Raw genomic sequence first — 18,456 nt, 5'->3', positions numbered from 1 at the left:
CAGATCCCTGATATACACTAATATACAATTAAGCCAGTTGACTAAGACAATATATGTATCATGAAAGCCAGATTATGTGGGCTGTCTAACACTCCCCTACAAATCCGACGATATAGGAGAGACAGGATTTGATCGAAGGAGCTAGAAGCGTTGTGTAGAAAGGCCCTTTGTGAAGATGTCAAAAAGCTAGTCCATAGACGAAACAAAACGAACACGGTGAGAGACGGAGAGGATGCGCTCCCAAATAAAGTGATAATCAAGCTCAATATGTTTAGTACGAGCATGAAAAACCGGATTAGTAAGCCATATAAGTGGTGCTCAGATTGTCACAAAGAAGAAGGGTCGGGCCAGAAGAAGGAATGACCAACTCGTGAAGGAGATAAGAAATCCATGTGGTGTCGGCACAAACATGAGCCAAAGACCGATACTCAGCCTCGGCAGAAGAGTGAGACACAGTATGTTGTTTCTTGACACTCCAAGAGATAAGATCGGGGCCAAGAAACACACATAAGCGAGTAGTCTAGCGACGAGTATCAAGGCAACGGCCCAATCAGCATCAGAGAAACCATGAAGGGTGTGAGGGTGAGTATTGAAGCCATGAAGAGTGAGAGGACCATGAGACCGATGAAAAGAGAGTCCAAAGCCAAGGGAACCCTTCAGATAACGAAGAATGCGCTCGGCAGCAACCAGATGTGGAGAACGAGGTGCACTCATAAATTGAGCAACATGATTAACAACAAAGGAGATGTTTGGCCTAGTGAACGTGAGATACTGATGAGATCCCACAAGGTGGCAATATTCAGTAGCATCATAAAGCAACTGACTATCAAGGGAAGACATCTGGCGAGAGGCACAAACTGGTGTAGTGCATGGCTTACAATCAGTCATGGAATGTCGTTTGAGAAGATCAACAGTATACTTAGTTTGTGAAAGATGGAGGCCAGATGATGTGGAATTAGCCTCAAGTCCCCAAAAGTAAGATAATATGCTAACATCATTAAGCTCAAACTCCTTACCAAGAAAGGCTACAAAGGATGACAGAAGAGAGGTCTGGTTGCCATTTAGAACAATATCGTTCACATATAATAAGAGAATCATAATATCAGAAGACTGACAAAAGATGAACAATGAGGGATCGCCCAACTCTAAAGAAACCCAAACTGAAGTAAGAAGCCACTAAGACGTTAGATCCAAGCATGAGGAGCCTGTTTGAGACCATATATGGATTTTTGAAGCTTACATACATAAGTGGGACAAGCCGGATCAACAAAACCCGAAGGTTGAGTCATAAAGACCATAGTGTCTAAATAGCCATGAAGAAAGGCATTCACATCTAATTGGTGGAGAGGCCAACCAAAAGAGACAATTAAAGAAAGAATAGTGCAAACCGTAGTGAGCTTGACCACAAGACTGAAGGTTTCATCAAAATCTATACCAGGTTATTGATGGAACCATTTGGCAACAAGGCGAGCTTTGTACCGTTGAATGGAACCATCAGAATTTTGTTTAAGCTTAAACACCCACTTGCAACCAACAACGTGCTGTTAAGGAGGAGGTGGAACAAGAACCCAAGTCTAATTTTAAAGGAGAGGATTAAATTCAGTAGTCATGGATGTACGCTATTCAGGGAACCGAACAGCCTGGGTGTAGCAAGTAGGTTCCTCATTAGGGACAGTAGAATAAGCCAATAAATCGAACAGTTTTGTCGGTGCGAACACAAAGCCGAAAAATGCCATCCTGGTTTCGAGTGACCATGATGCACCACAGCAGGCAAACCCGAAGCATAAGTGTGCCTATCATAAGAAGGCTCAGACTCCCTAGGAGGTGGAAGTGGAGATGGTATTGTCTGTGTATGAGGCTCGGAAGTCCTAAAAGGGGAAGATGGTGTAGTCTGTGTACCATGGGAGATTACAATATGTTGACAATGATAGGTACGCAAGGGTGTCGGAAGTGGTGGTGGCACATGTGGACCTATAGGAAGTGAGGTGGCACATGTGGTGCTGGAGGACGTTATGGCACAAACAATGGCAATGACAGAGGTGAAATTGGAGCATACATCCATTTAAAAGAGGTGGAAGCAGTTGAGGTGTTTGAGAAAGCAAATGGAAATGACTGCTCATCAAAACGAACATGGTGAGAGATGTAGACTCGGCCAATAGCACGATCAAGATACTTATACCCTTTGTGCTACAAACTGTAACCTAGAAAAACACACTTAATAGTTATGGGTAAAAGTTTGTTAGTCAGGTAAGCACTCAAATGTGGATAACATGCACAACTAAAGACTCTTAGCTCAGAATAAGATGAAGTTTGACCATAAAGACAACAATAGAGTGAAGACCACTGAAAAACAGGATAAGGAAGAAGGTTGATGATAAAAACAGAAGTGGAAACAACATCAACCCAATGCCTTACGGGAACATGGCTATTAAGGAGAAGAGTGCGAGCCATGTCAGCAATATGAGGATGCTTTCACCCATCAAACACTGAACCATGCTCAAGAGAATATTTGTCTGCAGCTGCCAAAACTGAAGACTAAATTAGCAATTCATTTTGGACTTAACTTCTTCATTTGACCTTGGATTGGCCTAAATGATATGTGGTTAGAAAGATGACATTTTGAGCTTCAAGATGGAGGGCGCAAAGTCGTCATTTGCTTAAGGGAAGCCTAATTCGTGAGCCCATGAAGTTGATGGCCATTCTGACCTAAGCATTAGCTAATTGTTGCTTGGTCATTTTGACCTAAGCATGATGCGATTTCTGATGGTGGGGAAGTTAGGTGAACTTATTCAAGTGGAGTTTTCCAATAGCCATAAGAAATAAAGAAGATGAAGTGGGTGTTGTTGGTGAATTAATTTTAAATGCAATTGTGTATTAGGTGAAGTATGTGTGGTTGGTGAACTCAATTGTAAAATCTGATTCACCTAATCCTGGTGCCTATAAATAGAGAGTCTTCAAGGAGCTGAGAGGCATTCATTCAATTCATTCATTGAAGACTCTCTATTTATAAGCATAGGGGTTAAGTGAATCATATTTTACAATTGAGTTCACCAACCACACCTACTTCACGTAACACACAATTGCATTTAAAATTAGTTCACCAACAACACCCACTTAATCTTCTTTATTTCTTGTGGCTGTTGGAAACTCCACTTGAATCAGCTCACCTAACTTTCCCACCATCAGAAATCATCTCATGCTTAGGTCAGAATGACCAAGCAACAATTAACACATGCTTAGGTCAAAATGACCATAAACTTCATGGGCTTACGAATTGGGCTTCCTCTAAGCAAATGACGATTTTGAGCCCTCCATATTGAAGTTCAGAATGTCATTTTTCCAACTACATGTCATTTAGGTCAATCCAAGGTCGGATGAAGAAGTTAAATCCGAAAGGAATTGCTAACTCAGTCTTCAGTTTTGGCAACTGCAAACAAGCATCCTCCTAAGCATGGTTCAGTGTTCGATGGGTGACATACTCTAGATATATCCAATTATGCTGAATTTTGGATATGTTATAATATACACCTATTGGAACAATGTTCGTAAAGGATGTCTACTCATCTGAGCGGTGTAGGTCACTGAAATAAGGCCTGTAATGTGACCTACGAAATTGGACTGACAAGGGAGTGTAGCCCAAATTGGGTGTCTTTAAGCTCTTATTTCATTCATCTAAATTAGGCCTTAACATGCTTAAATTGCATGAATTATGCTCTCTTGCAAGTGCACGAGCCATTCGGTACAGCATGCTAGAGATGGAAGAGCTTCATCTCCATGGCTGCCAGGAAGCCGAAGCCTCCCAGTTATTGCCTTCTCTCTTCTCTCCCTTTGTGGCTCTCAACTCTCCATCGCTTTGTGTACAATGTGATGGAATATGAATGAATATGAATGAATATCTCTTAGCTCCTTAAAGACTCTCTATTTATAGGCATAGAGGTTAGGTGAATTGGTTTTTACAATTGAGTTCACCAACCACACCTACTTCACCTAACACACAATTGCATTTAAAATTAGTTCACCAACAACACCCACTTAATCTTCTTTATTTCTTCTGGCTACTGGAAAACTCCACTTGAATCAGCTCACCTAACTTCCCCATCATAAAAAATCACCTCATGCTTAATTCAGAATTACCAAGCAACAATTAGCTTATGCTTAGGTTAGAATGGCCATCAACTTCATGGGCTCACGAATTGGGCTTCCCTTAAGCAAATGACGACTTTGAGCCCTCCATCTTGAAGTTCAGAATGTCATCTTTTCAACCACATGTCATTTAGGCTAATCCAAGTTCGGATGAAGAATTTAAGTCCGAAACGAATTGATAACTCAGTCTTCAGTTTTGGTAGCTGCAGACAAACGTCCTCCTGAGCATGGTTCAGTGTTTGATGGGTGACGAACTCCAGATTTATCTAATTAGGCTGCATTTTTGGATATGTTATAATAGACACCCATTGGAACAACGTCCATGAAGGATGTCTCCTCATCTGAGCGGTGTAGATCATTGAAATAAGGACTGCAATGTTACCAACGAAACTTGACTGACAAGGGAGTGTAGCCCAAATTGAGCTCTTCTTCCAATCATCTAAATCAGGCCTTAACATGCTTGAATTGCATGAATTATGCTCTCTTGCTCCATTGACCTACAAAACACACAAAGAGAGGTAAATGACTCAGAATTCTAAGAAACTAAGGCATGTATATGTATGAAATTATGAGCTTAACAACCCAATGTCATAGTAAGGCACATGAGAAGAAGGTGGGGTAGGGCCAGCAAGCTTGGGACTAGCATGAGCCATATGACACAAAGTTGGACAAATAAGAGCTGTGTGACCAGTTCCATGACACAGTTGACAAACCAAAACCTTGAGCCACGTGAAACATATTTGAAGAACTAGTGGAGTCGCAGATGAATAAGAGAGAGAGTAGCGGTGCTAGAAAGTGGCAGCGGCAAGAGTGGCTAGGCTTCGCACATTGACTCGATCTGAGTAGAAAGGAGAAAAATCAACTCGATCAAACAGCAAACAATAGCTTGATCGGAGTTAGTAGCGACAAAATTTCTGGGCAGCAAGCTTAGAGGGAGAATGGGAAGATGAGGGCAGAGACAGAGGATCTCTGCTCTGATACCATGAAGAAGTTGAGAATTTCTGCATGAATATTCATCTCTTAAGGAGAAAATTTATACAATACAGCGAGGAATCAAAAAGGAAAATAAACAGAGATCCCAGGTATACAATTAAGAGAGTTGATTAGCATCCACAAGCACGCTCTCTATTTTTTAGTTAAATTTTAGCTAAAAACATATAAAAGTTATTTTAGTAGCTCTCTATCAAATTTAAATTCCAATGGTGCCCTCTAGTTTAGGAAGTCATAAATGCTATAACTCTTTTTTAATTGGTTCATCTCTATTAAAAAATAATATAAAAAATAGTTAACATTAATTAAAGGTTTGAAATACTCTTTAAATAAAGCAACATTAAATTATAGGGAGCCACTAGGAGTCCTTTCTCTCTTCTCAGATTTAGGAGCTCCTAAAGGTCTCCCTATTTTAGGAGGTGGATAGGGAGCATGGTTGGAGTTGTATTTTTCCAATTCCTCCATAAAATTTGTCTAATGAGGTGATTTAGGGAACTCATTGTAGATGCTATATATATATATATATCATAAAAGCCAAATTATGTGGGTTGTCTAACATGATTTATAGCCATATTTGTTTCAAATAAAAAGAATTGGGACTTCATAGCTGAAATTTTTTTTAAACTCGAGAAAAAAAAAAGGTTAATTAACTGCTCACCTGAATTGCATGTTACTCAGCCATAAAGTAAGACCTGTGATTGATTGAGTGACTTAATAATTGAAGTGTGTTGGAAGCAAACATTGATGTCATGCCAACAATTCATGTGAATTTCTGGGTGAGCAACTCAACTATGTATTATATGCATTTACTCATCCATGACCGATTGCTCTAAATATGAAGCATTTTAAACTGACCACCCTTCAAGATATGAGAAAGTAACATAAAGGCTGCCACTAGCCTATAAGGCCTGCGGTGGTGGAGCAACTAGCAATCATGATCCTTTTCTTTTCCTCTCTCTCTCTCTCACTTTTTTTTCCTCGCAAAATGGGTTAAATATACTGTTCATGTTTCTTTTAATGATGAAATTTTTTTTCATCAAACTAAGAACATTGCTTTATCCCTCTTTCCCTAAGGCCCCTTCCCTTTCAGAACTAGAAAGTTATGAAACATATCTATCACTTTAGATCATTGAAATTTGAAACTCATGAGGCAAAAAATTCGACTGGTCAATGTGTCATTGGTGCACTGGTCCCTTGGATTGTGACCCTTTACATATAATTGGTTCAAATTTATTGATGCATTTGGTTGTCATGTAATAGGTATAAGAACTTCCTTGGAAACAATTATGGTTTCCTGAATGCACATAATTGGTTCACCAAATCGATCTAGCACATCGAAATAATGGGAAGTATTCTTTTGGTGTTATGTGTTGGTGTTGCTAGACAATTTAACTTGTTATCAATCTAAACTACTATAAATGATTTTGATCCCTTTCAACGGGTCACCTAGATTGACAATTTAATACACATGTCAAACATGCTTTTATGATCCTCTACCTTAGGTTTTTGATTTTGATATCGACAGAAATTCTCGCAACCCACTTCTCATCGAGTGTATGGTCTTAAGGTAAATCTTATATACATGTAATCACTCGAAAACCATACGTGTCAGGTAAATGAGTTGATTTCTTCTCTTATCTTTATGATGGAAACATAGAGAGTATATAGTAGTCATGTTGAAGGTTTCGTGTGGTCATCATCAGATTGATGCACATTGCCTTGTGCTGACATTAACCTAAGCACATCTTTAATTTTCTCAAAGTGAATTTATTGGTAGAGAGACATCTTCTGTGCCAAGAAAGCTCAGGGCCCCTCTGAAGGAAGGCCCTAAACAATGGGACATTTAAACTACTTGAATGGCCATGGTAGAGCCACATTGATGTGTTAAATCGTACTATAATTTTTCTGCTCGCTTGAAACATTAGGTAGGTGAGAACAGTGTCTTTTTCAAACCCATGATTGAAGCTTGCCATCTTATAAATATAAATAGGCCGCAAAATTCTCTGCATATAAACTAAAAATGAACAAAACCAGTTTGATACAAATGGTAAGGGCTATAAATGCTGCAAATTACCATCTTCATCTTCTACCATTTTTCTGCAGATGAACACTTCACATTTGCTCTGAAACAAATTATCCCTACCACTTGCGTCATTGGTCTTGAAAGAAAATAAGAAAGTCAAGGCCAATTAACTTTGTAGAAAGATGTGTGTTTGAAATTGGGGGATTCTGATTCCGAACAAATCATGGGGACCATTATTTTTTCTTCTTTTTATTTTTTCCAAAAGCAAAGCATCGCAGGAAGGCCCCATTCTGGTATGCTGGGAAAAGGGTGCTTGAAAGTTTCATTTGGTTTGATTTAGTGCTCCATTAAAATAAGGGGACAGTATTCAAATGGTTAATGCTCTTTTTGGCACCATTAAATTCCAAAGTTTGTTCATAATTCTACATCTCTAGAATTGCTCCTTCCCTCACTTTTGCTGTTCTTTTTTTTAAAAGCAAAAGCGCTAACCTCTCTCTCTCTCTCTCTCATCCTCTTTGCTCTTTGAGCTCTCATCATTTTGCTAAGGGTAATCAGCTCCTATCCATTTTGCTCCATTTCTTATTCATTTTTTCAAATTCTGGCGCCACTAAATCTGTGTGTACTTAATTATGTCACAGATTAAAACATATATATTATGAAACTGGTGGGTCTTACTGTTATCATAGAAATGGTGGTGGTAGTTTTGTCAATTCATTGGTGGTTAGTGGTTGCATAACGTGATTAAATTACCCCTCAGCAACAAAAACACGAGGACATTATCGTACTTGAAGACTTAAGGCCCAAAGGAAATGGAGCAAAATGGGGACCCACTAAGGTGTGACGGGACCATCACTCTCTCTCTCTTTATACACAAGTAAACCAAGTCAAATACGCTTTGCTTTCTCTCTCTAATCTCTCTCTCTCTCTCTCTCACTGTCCCAGTAGGCTTGGATTTGAGGAAGCAAAAGGCTGAAAGCACCAAATCAAAAGAGAAACCCGGATTTATCTGAGTCGCATTCCACACGATTTAGCTCCACTACCACTTGAAGGACTCACTAACTACTACTCTGCTACTGCTTCTACAACATCCCATCACCTCTGCACGAACTGCATTTCTTCTTCAAACTTCAAATATTGCACTTGGGTTTTTCTGGGAATTGTTTAATTTTGAAGACAGACACTTGGGTCTTTCTGGGTTCTTCTTCGAATTTCTAAGATTGCTCCTTTTGTATGTGTTTGCCTCTGGTGAAGTTGAAGACCCATTTTTGAAGTTTCATTTCTCGTTGTTAATTGCAATGGCCGCGTCAGGCGGGTATAATTACCGAGATGGCACTCAGAGGAGCTCTCATAAGGTGGATAGGCCTCTCTCTCTCAACTCCAACCCGAAGTCTTCTGTCAAATCCAAGGCTTTGCCTGCTTCTGGGCCCCGCCGGAACAGCACTGGCTCTATCGGCGGTGGTGGTGCTGGACCTGCTACTTCTAAAAATGATACAGGAGGTGAGTTCAGAATTTTGGGTTGTGATGCATTTTGTAATTGAGATACTGGGGAACTTATTTCTTGCTTTTTTGTTTTTGTTGATTTTGGCGGTTTTGATAGGATTGTGCAAATAAATGTGAGTTAACAAAACTAGTTAGATAGGTGTTATGACATATTAGAATCTCCAGGCCTTTTTAGATAATATGGCATTAATGTGGTTTGCATTTGGAAGTAAAACCAGGGTTAGCATAGCTATGTTAAGCAATACAAGTACTTCCAAACAGTTAAACAAATAAAGTCGTCGAATTTGGTGTTCACTTTTCTGAGGATGGATAACTATCCCGTGTTTCAGAGCGAAAACCTTTTTGAGTTATGGAGCATTTGATTGTCCCATAATTCAATTGGGTATACATGGAAACTTGTGTTTTTTGCCCTGTTAAATTGATGAGCAGTCTGTAAACTAAGCTATGCAATCGTGTTATAGTATGCCTGTGCAAATGGTCAAGTTAGCAGAAATAATTTGATTTTACGCCTGCCTTATGTGTCGAAAGCTCAATAATTTTTTTCCTATTTAAACCTTAAATTGTAAATTCATCTCTGATTCTCCTCGTCTTTCTTGGAGATGAAATAGTAGGATACATCATTGATGTCAAAATAATTTGTTCAATGCTACATTCGTGGGAAGTTCTAGTGTAAAGTTTTCCTCTCCTTGAAGACAATTAATTGTCCTTTTCTACTGTAAGCTGTAATGCTAACCGGTAGGTTCTTCCTTTTGCACTAGCATTAGGTTTCCCAAAAATTTATTATTTGTTGATCAAAAGAGGTTCCTAGCATGAGTTTATTTCCCTATCCCATAACTAAAGAATTGTAAATGCTTTGTGGTTGGTCATTCAACTTTTCTTTTCTTGGGTCTAGTTCCTGGAAGAGTCCGAGTTGCTGTAAGATTGCGACCACGTAATGCTGAGGAAATGGTTGCAGATGCTGATTTTGCTGATTGTGTAGAATTACAGCCAGAGGTATCCTGCTAAAACTTGATTTATTAATAGCTCACTGTCTTCCGGTTAGTATCTGATTTATGGCCATGGAAAGTAAATCTATTTTGGTCTATTGCAGCTGAAAAGGTTGAAACTTCGGAAAAACAATTGGGACACGGATACTTATGAGTTCGATGAAGTGCTCACTGAGTTTGCATCCCAAAAGCGTGTTTATGAAGTAGTGGCAAAGCCTGTTGTTGAGGTGCACATGCATAACTCATTAGTTTCCTTCATAAACCTTGTAGTCATTTAAAAATTAGCTTTTGCCTTTTGAACTGGTCATTTGGAAGTTGGTCAAGCTAAATTTTTAATCTAGGCATTTGGTGTATTCCAAGGATCCACATAATCTGTAACACGCATTTTAGTGAAATTTTTGCATTTTCATTAATGTTATCTACTTCTGTTTGGACTCACACTATGTCAGAAAGACTGTATCTACTTCTAGGTGTAGTTGGTAGATTTTCCGTTACTTAATATTATGATTTTGCATATGTATATCACCCCATCCCCGGAGATTGTAGCTAAGCATTAACACTCCTTTCATAAGTGGGAAATACATAAGCATATGCATATATCTATATTATATATATGCCTATTCATATGGTTAAGAAGTTCTTTTTTTTCTTTTTTTTTTTTGTGGAACTTCGTTCAATTGACATCCCATCTTGAAATTTCCTTCACCAGAGTGTTCTTGAAGGTTATAATGGAACAGTAATGGCATATGGCCAGACCGGTACAGGGAAAACATATACTCTTGGAATACTTGGAGAAGAAGACACTGCTGCTCGTGGAATAATGGTTCGTGCTATGGAGGATATTTTAGCAGATGTATCTCTAGAGTCTGATTCTTTGTCAGTCTCGTATTTGCAGGTTGTTTGCCTCTGAAACTGGTGTTAATAATATATTTAAATATCATTATTGTTGTTGGTTTATAATTTTACTGTTATTTATAGATATTTGACCTTTATTATTGATCAAATTTACTAGAGACTTTATGGTTTCTCTAACATTCTGGTTCTTTATGCATGTATGCAGCTTTACATGGAAACTATACAGGACCTCCTTGATCCAGCCAATGATAACATTTCTATAGTGGAGGACCCAAAGACCGGTGATGTCTCAGTACCAGGGGCTAGCCTAGTCGAAATTAGGGACCATCAGAGTTTTGTGGAACTGCTAAGATTAGGGGAGGCTCACCGCTTTGCTACAAATACAAAATTGAATACTGAATCTTCTCGTAGTCATGCTATTCTGATGGTAAGCCATTTGCTTTTTCTTGTTTTGCTATGCTTATGTTTTTGAAAGTAAGTGGAACTCACTGTAAATTTTATAAGCTGATAATGTTGGAGCATTAAGAGATATGGGTTATGCTACTTATTAAAAGAAAAGAAATCTAAAATGCTACAGGTAAACGTAAAGAAGTCTGTCAAAGGAAGAGATTCAGCTCTGACAAGCCAAAATGGGAACAATTCTCACATGGTTAAAAGTCTAAAGCCTCCTGTTGTTCGAAAGAGCAAGTTGGTTGTGGTGGATCTTGCTGGTTCAGAGCGTATTGACAAATCAGGTGCGTGCATGCGGTGAATGGAAATAATAACAGTCTCCTTACTTATGATTGACTGGCTGTTATTCTGTTTTTTGTTTCCTAATACAGTATTTCGTTTTTGTTGAGAACACTCAGAAAATTGAATCCTTTCTTGCCATAAGCTTAGCGTTACTGTACAATAGAGAACCACAAAACATAATTTTTCAGGAAAACTATCTTATATATACATTTTTTCGCTATGACAGATATGTACTTTTATATGGGGGCAGGGTCTGATATTTGTTGTTGGTTAATCTTTCATGTACCAGGAAGTGAAGGACATACACTAGAAGAAGCCAAATCAATCAATCTCTCCTTGAGTGCATTGGGCAAGTGCATTAATGCATTGGCAGAGAATAGTGCACATGTTCCAGTTCGAGATTCAAAACTCACAAGATTGCTTCGGGATTCATTTGGAGGTAAGATGCATTAAATATGCGAGTAAGTTTTCCTTGTTGCGTGGTTTCATCTCTATTTTTCTGTAAAATAAAATTGTATCAGAATATGTTATCTTCATTCAGGTGTATACTTGTAGATTTTTTTTCACGGCTATCTTGAGTATGATTCTTGACCTCTCAAATAGTTCATGAGTCCAATAGATAAACAGGACACACAATAGACCAAAAGACACTTGTATGTTAAAGATAAATAAATAAATGTTGCTTCCCAGGCCACGCCTATGTTGCTTTTAAAATAAAGAAAAAAAACCCTTACACGGATTGCAGTATTATATCTTTTGACATTTCAACATTCTATGCCTGACACCGGTAAATTGCAACAGGCACAGCAAGAACATCACTGGTTATTACTATTGGTCCATCACCCCGTCATCGAGGAGAGACAGCTAGTACTATTATGTTTGGACAGCGGGTGGGTTCCAAATTCACTTTCTTGTTTCTTTATACTTTGAATTTGCCTCTCTGGACTAATTGGTATAGTTGTCATAGGTAAATTAGCCAAATTTGTGAACATTATGGCAATATACCAGTGCTTTTCTTTATTTTTGTTTGCGTGGGTTTTATCTGTATGATCAATGTCCACAGAAAACCACAGAAAAAACTTTCAAGGGAATACTCTGTGCAAAATGTATATGTGTTTATGCATATCTGTTATTTGGAAGATACTGAAATTTTGTGCTCACATAGGCTATGAAAGTGGAAAATATGCTGAAATTGAAGGAAGAATTCGACTACAAAAGTTTGGCAAGAAGGCTAGATATACAATTAGACAAACTCATTGCAGAACATGAAAGGCAGCAGAAAGCATTTGAGGATGAGATTGAAAGAATAACCATAGAAGCACAAAATCGGATATCAGAGGTTGAAAGGAACTATGCAGATGGACTGGAGGTAAATTTTGTACCAAGATTTGGAAAGCTAGTTGGCCTTCACATGGTTATACAGTTTAACATTTTTTAATTACTGATTTAAACATTATTCTGTGGTTCATTACTACAAAGAAAAATATAGCTGGTGGGATTTGTTTTAAAAGCAAGGAAGGAAAACTTAATTGTATTGTCTGCCTTGAGTTTGTTTATGCTTCTTCTTTTTTTCTGAGAGAATGTTTATGCTTATTTAAATCCATATTTCCTCCCTTGTAGAAGGAAAGAGTAAAATATCAGAAAGACTATATGGAATCAATAAAGAAGCTTGAAGAGCAGTTGGTGATGAATCAGAAAAAGCATGGCAGTGAAAAAATCACAAATGGACCTGAAGATGATGGCTCTAATGTGACAACTATCAAAGAGGTATTATGGTCTATACTCTAGAAAAAATAAAAAAAAAGGGAAAGCTATATATGTTTTTCTGTTCTTTTCCATCTTGTCATATATTGTTTTGCTTAAAACAACATACCATACAACATATTTACCATCTCTACTTTCTTTTTCTTCATAGCATTATTGTTGGTAGTTGACTCTTCTAGATGTTCCTGATTATATTATTGATTACATTAGGGAAGAAAGAAAACATAATGCATTTTATCAAGGTCAAGGTTTCAAAAATTTGCACGGTCGAAATTTGGACATTGGCCACACATTCTAGCGTCTATGTATATCGAGGCTGCTTTCTTCTTTTAACCTGTCAATAGCATAGCACGAAGTCATCCTAGTTTTCAGGTGCCTTTCACATTGCATTTCTCCCATTGATCCAGTTTGCGCAATTTCCAAGTATTGGTTTTTTTATTTGAGTTGATATATTTCTCACTGCCCCTGCCAAATCGATTATTTTTGGTCCTTTCTTCCTTTACATATGACATGTTGAAGAGTGTTCTTAACAATTTTATTGTACATAGAGTTGCAGGGTGCATGTTGAGGAAATTGATGACCTAACGAAGTTGCTCCAGAAAGAGACGCTTCTTAGGAAGGCTGCTGAAGAGGAAGTGCAAACTCTTAAAATTCAATTGACTCAATGGAAAAGGTCCGAGGTGCGTTATAACTGACTTAATAATTTTTAATCTCATTTAACCAAAATTTGACATTTTGTTGGTGTTACATAGAGCAATTATTTGATGTTCTAGGCAGCTGGAAATTCGGAGATCTTAAAGCTTCGTAAGATGCTGGAAGATGAGGAACATCAGAAAGAGAAACTTGAAGGAGAAATAGCAACACTACACAGTCAGTTGTTGCAACTAAGTTTTGAAGCTAATGAGGTAAGCTGCTTGTAGAATTTATAAGTATTGTGTTGGGAATCATCTTCCAATTATATCCTCATTTTTAATTGTTCTCACTTTTGTTGATTGTTTTTTCCCCAGTAAGAATAATAATTTTCCTTCGCTGAAATAACTCCACAGGATGGCTTAATAAATATGCAGTTGAATTCAAAACTCAAATATTACCTCTTAAGAGAGAAATGGTCCAGCTCCTATTCTTTTAGGGGAGTTTATAAGTTGAATATTACCCCAAAAGAACATTCTAGTGGTTAGTAGTATCTTTGTTTTGCTGGTGAGAAATATAGACACATGGTCTTGTTTAGTGATTCTGCTTTGGTTTGATCAAGATGGTTCAAGTCAAACTTTGCCTTTGGCTTGTCAGGCCTGAATTAAACCAAGAAATGGGATAATAAAATCATTAAAAGCTCTAAAAGAAAATTTTGCAGTGAGGTCTAAACAAGTTCCATAGCCCAAAGCACTTGGATTTGCAGTTTAAATTTGACACAAAGTGAACATATCCGTAGTGAGTTTTTTTATTACGTGCTCCATATTTAGATAACTAGAAGTCACATTTGTAAAGAAAGTGAATCTAAACTTTGGAGACTGTCAACTCTTACAAAGTTTGTGATGATGCTGTGAGCTGTTAGAAAACACTTTCAGCATATGAGCAGGTCCAATGAATCCCTCTGCCTGTATATATTTTTATGTTTTTTTTTCGGTCATGCATTAATGGGGCCATTCCATGCAAGGCCGTGGTATGCTCGTAGTCTTGAAACATGGATTCTTACGGATATGCTTTTGTAGACAAGTCAACGACTAGACAGGAATGAGCCTGGAAAAGTTGGTGCCCTTGAATCCCTTATGACTCAAGTTAGACATCCACAGCTCAAAGATTCAGGAAATGAGGAGAAAACCTCAATAGCAAAACTCTTTGAGCAAGGTTGCAGTCTGTTCCTGTGCTAAACTTATTTTTAATTCGTGCATTATGTTTTTAAGTGTATCAATCTTTGCTCTTGTTTATTACTGACAATAGACAATATTATCAGTGGGATTGCAAAAGATCTTGTCATTGCTTGAAGCAGAAGACAATGATGTGCGAATTCATGCTGTTAAAGTTGTAGCAAATCTTGCTGCTGAAGGTGATAATATTTCTTTACCATTTTTGACTTCCTTACACTGCTGCTGTCATATCACAAGCCCATCTTCATGCTATAATTATTTGCTTAATCTTGGCAAGTCTGATTGGATTTTACCTGTGGCACAATGCTTCTTTTTTTTTTTTCTTCATAAAAACCTTTCAGATGGGAAGATCAGGGAATAATTGCCCAAGTGGCGCTGTACCATATGTGTAACAATAACATTGAAAGTATAGAACTAATTCCCTTTTCCGTTTAGCTTCCATTGTTTGTTTAGAACCAGTGGTAAGTGCACAGGCAATTAGATGATTCTTTATCAAATGATTGTAAAAAGAGGGCGGTAGGTTATAGAAAAGAATGATAAATAAATGCATAAAATAATATAGAGAAATTATTGATTGGATCAGCAATCTGATTTGGAGTTCAGTGAAAGTTTGTGAAAGCATGGGATGGGATAGGGATCTCACTTTACGTGGTCAATTTGAGGTCATATATTTTGTTATCTATATGCACTGAATGATTATTTTATACAATGTGTCTCCTTAATTTATTTTTTTGATTAAAATGTACCCCTTAGTGGGTTACGATATTGTGCTACATTGAACAAAGCTCACTTCTATATATTATATTCTGACTATTGTGCCATGTTGAATAAAGCTATACCTCTATATCTGATATTACCGCTTCATAGTATCAGTATTTTTAGTACTCACTGCATCAGCAAGCAATAATACGTGCTCTCCTCCTAATGCGCAGAAGCAAATCAGGAGAAAATTGTAGAGGCTGGTGGTCTTACATCCTTGTTGATGCTACTTAAAAGCTCTGAGGATGAAACCATACATAGAGTTGCAGCGGGGGCAATTGCAAATCTAGCAATGAATGGTAACAATTTATGTCCCAAATTCATAATGCTTAGTATGCATTACAATATTGACTGATAATGTCTCTACTCTCTAATTTGCGGTATAATTCTTCTTTGGTTTAAATCAGAAACCAACCAGGAGCTGATAATGACTCAAGGGGGAATTAGTTTGTTATCTATGACAGCAGCAAATGGTGAAGATCCACAAACCCTTCGAATGGTTGCTGGAGCCATTGCTAATCTCTGTGGAAATGGTAAACTTGCTGACCTCTTCAATGTTCAATTCCTTAATCATATCCTTAATCACAAACCCCATCAAGTTGCTGAAAGTAGGATCTTCATCATTCTCCATCAGGGTGGTTCTTTATATACTTTCTTCTAATTGTAATATTGGGGTTTAGGAAGATGTCTATTTCTTTTTCTTTCTGATTTTTCAATAACAAACGGGCCGGTTATTTAATCATATTTACCTGAAATGAAAACTTATGGAAACAGTTGTAGTAATTTACACTCTTGTGGTGCGGCTATTAGTAAGTTGTGCTTGTAGTTGAATTATCAAGTGTTTGTGAAGGTCTTGATTTAGTCAGATTTAACTAAAAAGGTAAACTACTCATGGAAAGGTTGATGTAGTAGTTGTTAAGGCTCTTCCATATTCTGTTTTAATTAGTCTCTTAACTTTTAAAGGTTACAATTCAATCATATACTTCATTCAAACTGGGTATTTTGCAGTAGTGGTAAAACCATCTCTTATGACAGACATAATTAGTTAGGAAATGGTTTTGACAATTGCACTAATTCCTTTCTGAAGTGCTTGTATTTGCATTAACCAACAAAAGATAATTTGAGTATTCTATCTTGCTGTCACTAACAACAATGAAATTGCTTGTTCAGATAAATTACAGAGTAAGCTAAGGGGTGAAGGTGGCATCAAAGCGTTGCTAGGAATGGTCAGATGTGGGCATCCTGATGTTCTTGCACAAGTTGCTCGTGGAATAGCAAACTTCGCAAAATGCGAGTCTAGAGCATCTACACAAGGTAAAGATGCTAGCTATGGGTTTATGGAAAAGATCTTCATGTGCTTGTCTTCAAAGAGTTTGTGCTTATCGCATTGAACATTATTATACAGTCCAGCATTACTTCATAAATTTGTTTGCTTTTCTGTTGACAAAAGTTTCGTTTTGTGAAGAATTTGTAAAGCATATATAATTTAATCATCCAATTTGGACTTAAATTGGTTAATTCATTGTAGGGACCAAGACTGGAAGGTCTCTGCTGATTGAGGATGGTGCACTTTCATGGATTGTACAGAATGCTAATAATGATGCCTCGCCAATCAGGCGCCACATTGAGCTTGCACTCTGCCACTTGGCGCAACATGGTAAACTCTCCTCCTCCTCCCCCAAGCACCATGAACTAGCTAATCTCCTCTAGAGTGTTTGCTGAACTGTTAATTTATTTTTCAGAAGTTAATGCAAAAGACATGATCAGTACTGGTGCTCTGTGGGAGCTGGTCCGCATTTCTCGAGACTGTTCACGTGAAGACATCAGAACTCTTGCATATCGAACACTAACTTCGAGCCCTACCTTCCAAGCTGAACTAAGGCGGCTACGGATAGATAATTGAAGAGTTCATGGCATAATGGAAACATTGTGAAGGTGTGGGAGAATGCAGCAACAAGAATCAGCCTGATTTAAACTCAAAATCTGAGGATTGATCTTTCCACACAAACAAAAAGGGAATCCTTGCTTGCAGCTGCACTTCACCAGCTTGTTTTGAGGAAGTTGCCATTCATTGGCCGGGCGCTCTTTGGTTTATAGTCCTAATATTTAGTTAATTAATTAGAAACTGCCCTAATTTGTTGATCAAATTATTATCAGTTCATGTTTCACCTGAATGGCATCCCATATGTAGCTTCTAACTAGTTTGTATATTGATTTGTATATGAAACAAATACGAAAAAGATAACTAATTTTTTGTTTTTTCGGAATCACTTGTAAAATAAACTAAAGAGTGCCATGTTGCAAGTGCTCAAAACTTTTGGACAACCTCTGGAAACAAAGCAATCTTGAAACGAGAACAGAATGCACTAACATACAGATATATATAGTCCCTCTCCAAAGCAAGAAAAAAAAAAACGAATGGACAAACAACAGGGAAAAGGACAGAAAACAAATCCTCTAGTATTTGTCTGTACGATTTCATACTGACGATTCCAAAACACACTTTTCCATGGAAATTAAGGCTCCTCAGTTTCAGTCAAAAACTGCCAAAGACAGTGTATGTGGCGCATGCCACATTTATGTGTCCCAAGTCTTGCGACATGTATAACAACCAATTTTGACACGTATAAATTATTATCCATATAGTTGCATGGCACGTGATGTTATCGTCATTTTTAGAGGTATTCGATGTGATACCATCACCTCTATCTATAGAGGTATTCAAGAGGTATATTGCACCCAAAAAAATGATCGGAATTATAAAAAATCATGGTAACCCTAAATATTATCGATGGCTTGACCGTGCATGCACACATTTGCATTTGGTATGCGCACAGCA

General features: G+C 37.7%; 1 protein-coding gene across 1 annotated transcript; it reads left to right on the top strand.

Annotated features, from left to right (window-relative positions):
- The first annotated feature begins 8,053 nt into the window (after positions 1-8,053).
- On the top strand, positions 8,054-17,879 carry ARK3 (armadillo repeat kinesin 3). The gene is made up of 19 exons (XM_021978030.2): positions 8,054-8,653; positions 9,549-9,649; positions 9,747-9,869; positions 10,352-10,537; positions 10,703-10,924; positions 11,075-11,231; positions 11,519-11,668; positions 12,031-12,119; positions 12,395-12,598; positions 12,850-12,996; positions 13,542-13,673; positions 13,767-13,898; positions 14,703-14,838; positions 14,945-15,037; positions 15,791-15,916; positions 16,025-16,150; positions 16,788-16,931; positions 17,146-17,274; positions 17,360-17,879. The coding sequence occupies exons 1-19, from the start codon at positions 8,452-8,454 to the stop codon at positions 17,518-17,520; spliced, it is 2,760 nt and encodes a 919-aa protein (XP_021833722.1). The 5' UTR covers positions 8,054-8,451; the 3' UTR covers positions 17,521-17,879.
- Positions 17,880-18,456: the final 577 nt, after the last annotated feature.

Source organism: Prunus avium, chromosome 5 (assembly GCF_965620075.1).
Source record: "Prunus avium chromosome 5, drPruAviu1.hap1.1, whole genome shotgun sequence".
In the NCBI taxonomy this organism is placed as follows: domain Eukaryota; kingdom Viridiplantae; phylum Streptophyta; class Magnoliopsida; order Rosales; family Rosaceae; genus Prunus; species Prunus avium.
Note: the sequence above shows the minus strand (reverse complement) of the source record. Positions and strands in the feature narration are given on the sequence as shown.

Coding starts and splice junctions, on each gene's coding strand:
- ARK3 (XM_021978030.2), top strand. CDS start 8,452: ATGGCCGCGTCAGGCGGGTATAATTACCGAGATGGCACTCAGAGGAGC. Junction 11,669..12,030: donor GCTTCGGGATTCATTTGGAG/GTAAGATGCATT, acceptor AAATTGCAACAG/GCACAGCAAGAACATCACTG. Junction 16,932..17,145: donor GTCTAGAGCATCTACACAAG/GTAAAGATGCTA, acceptor AATTCATTGTAG/GGACCAAGACTGGAAGGTCT.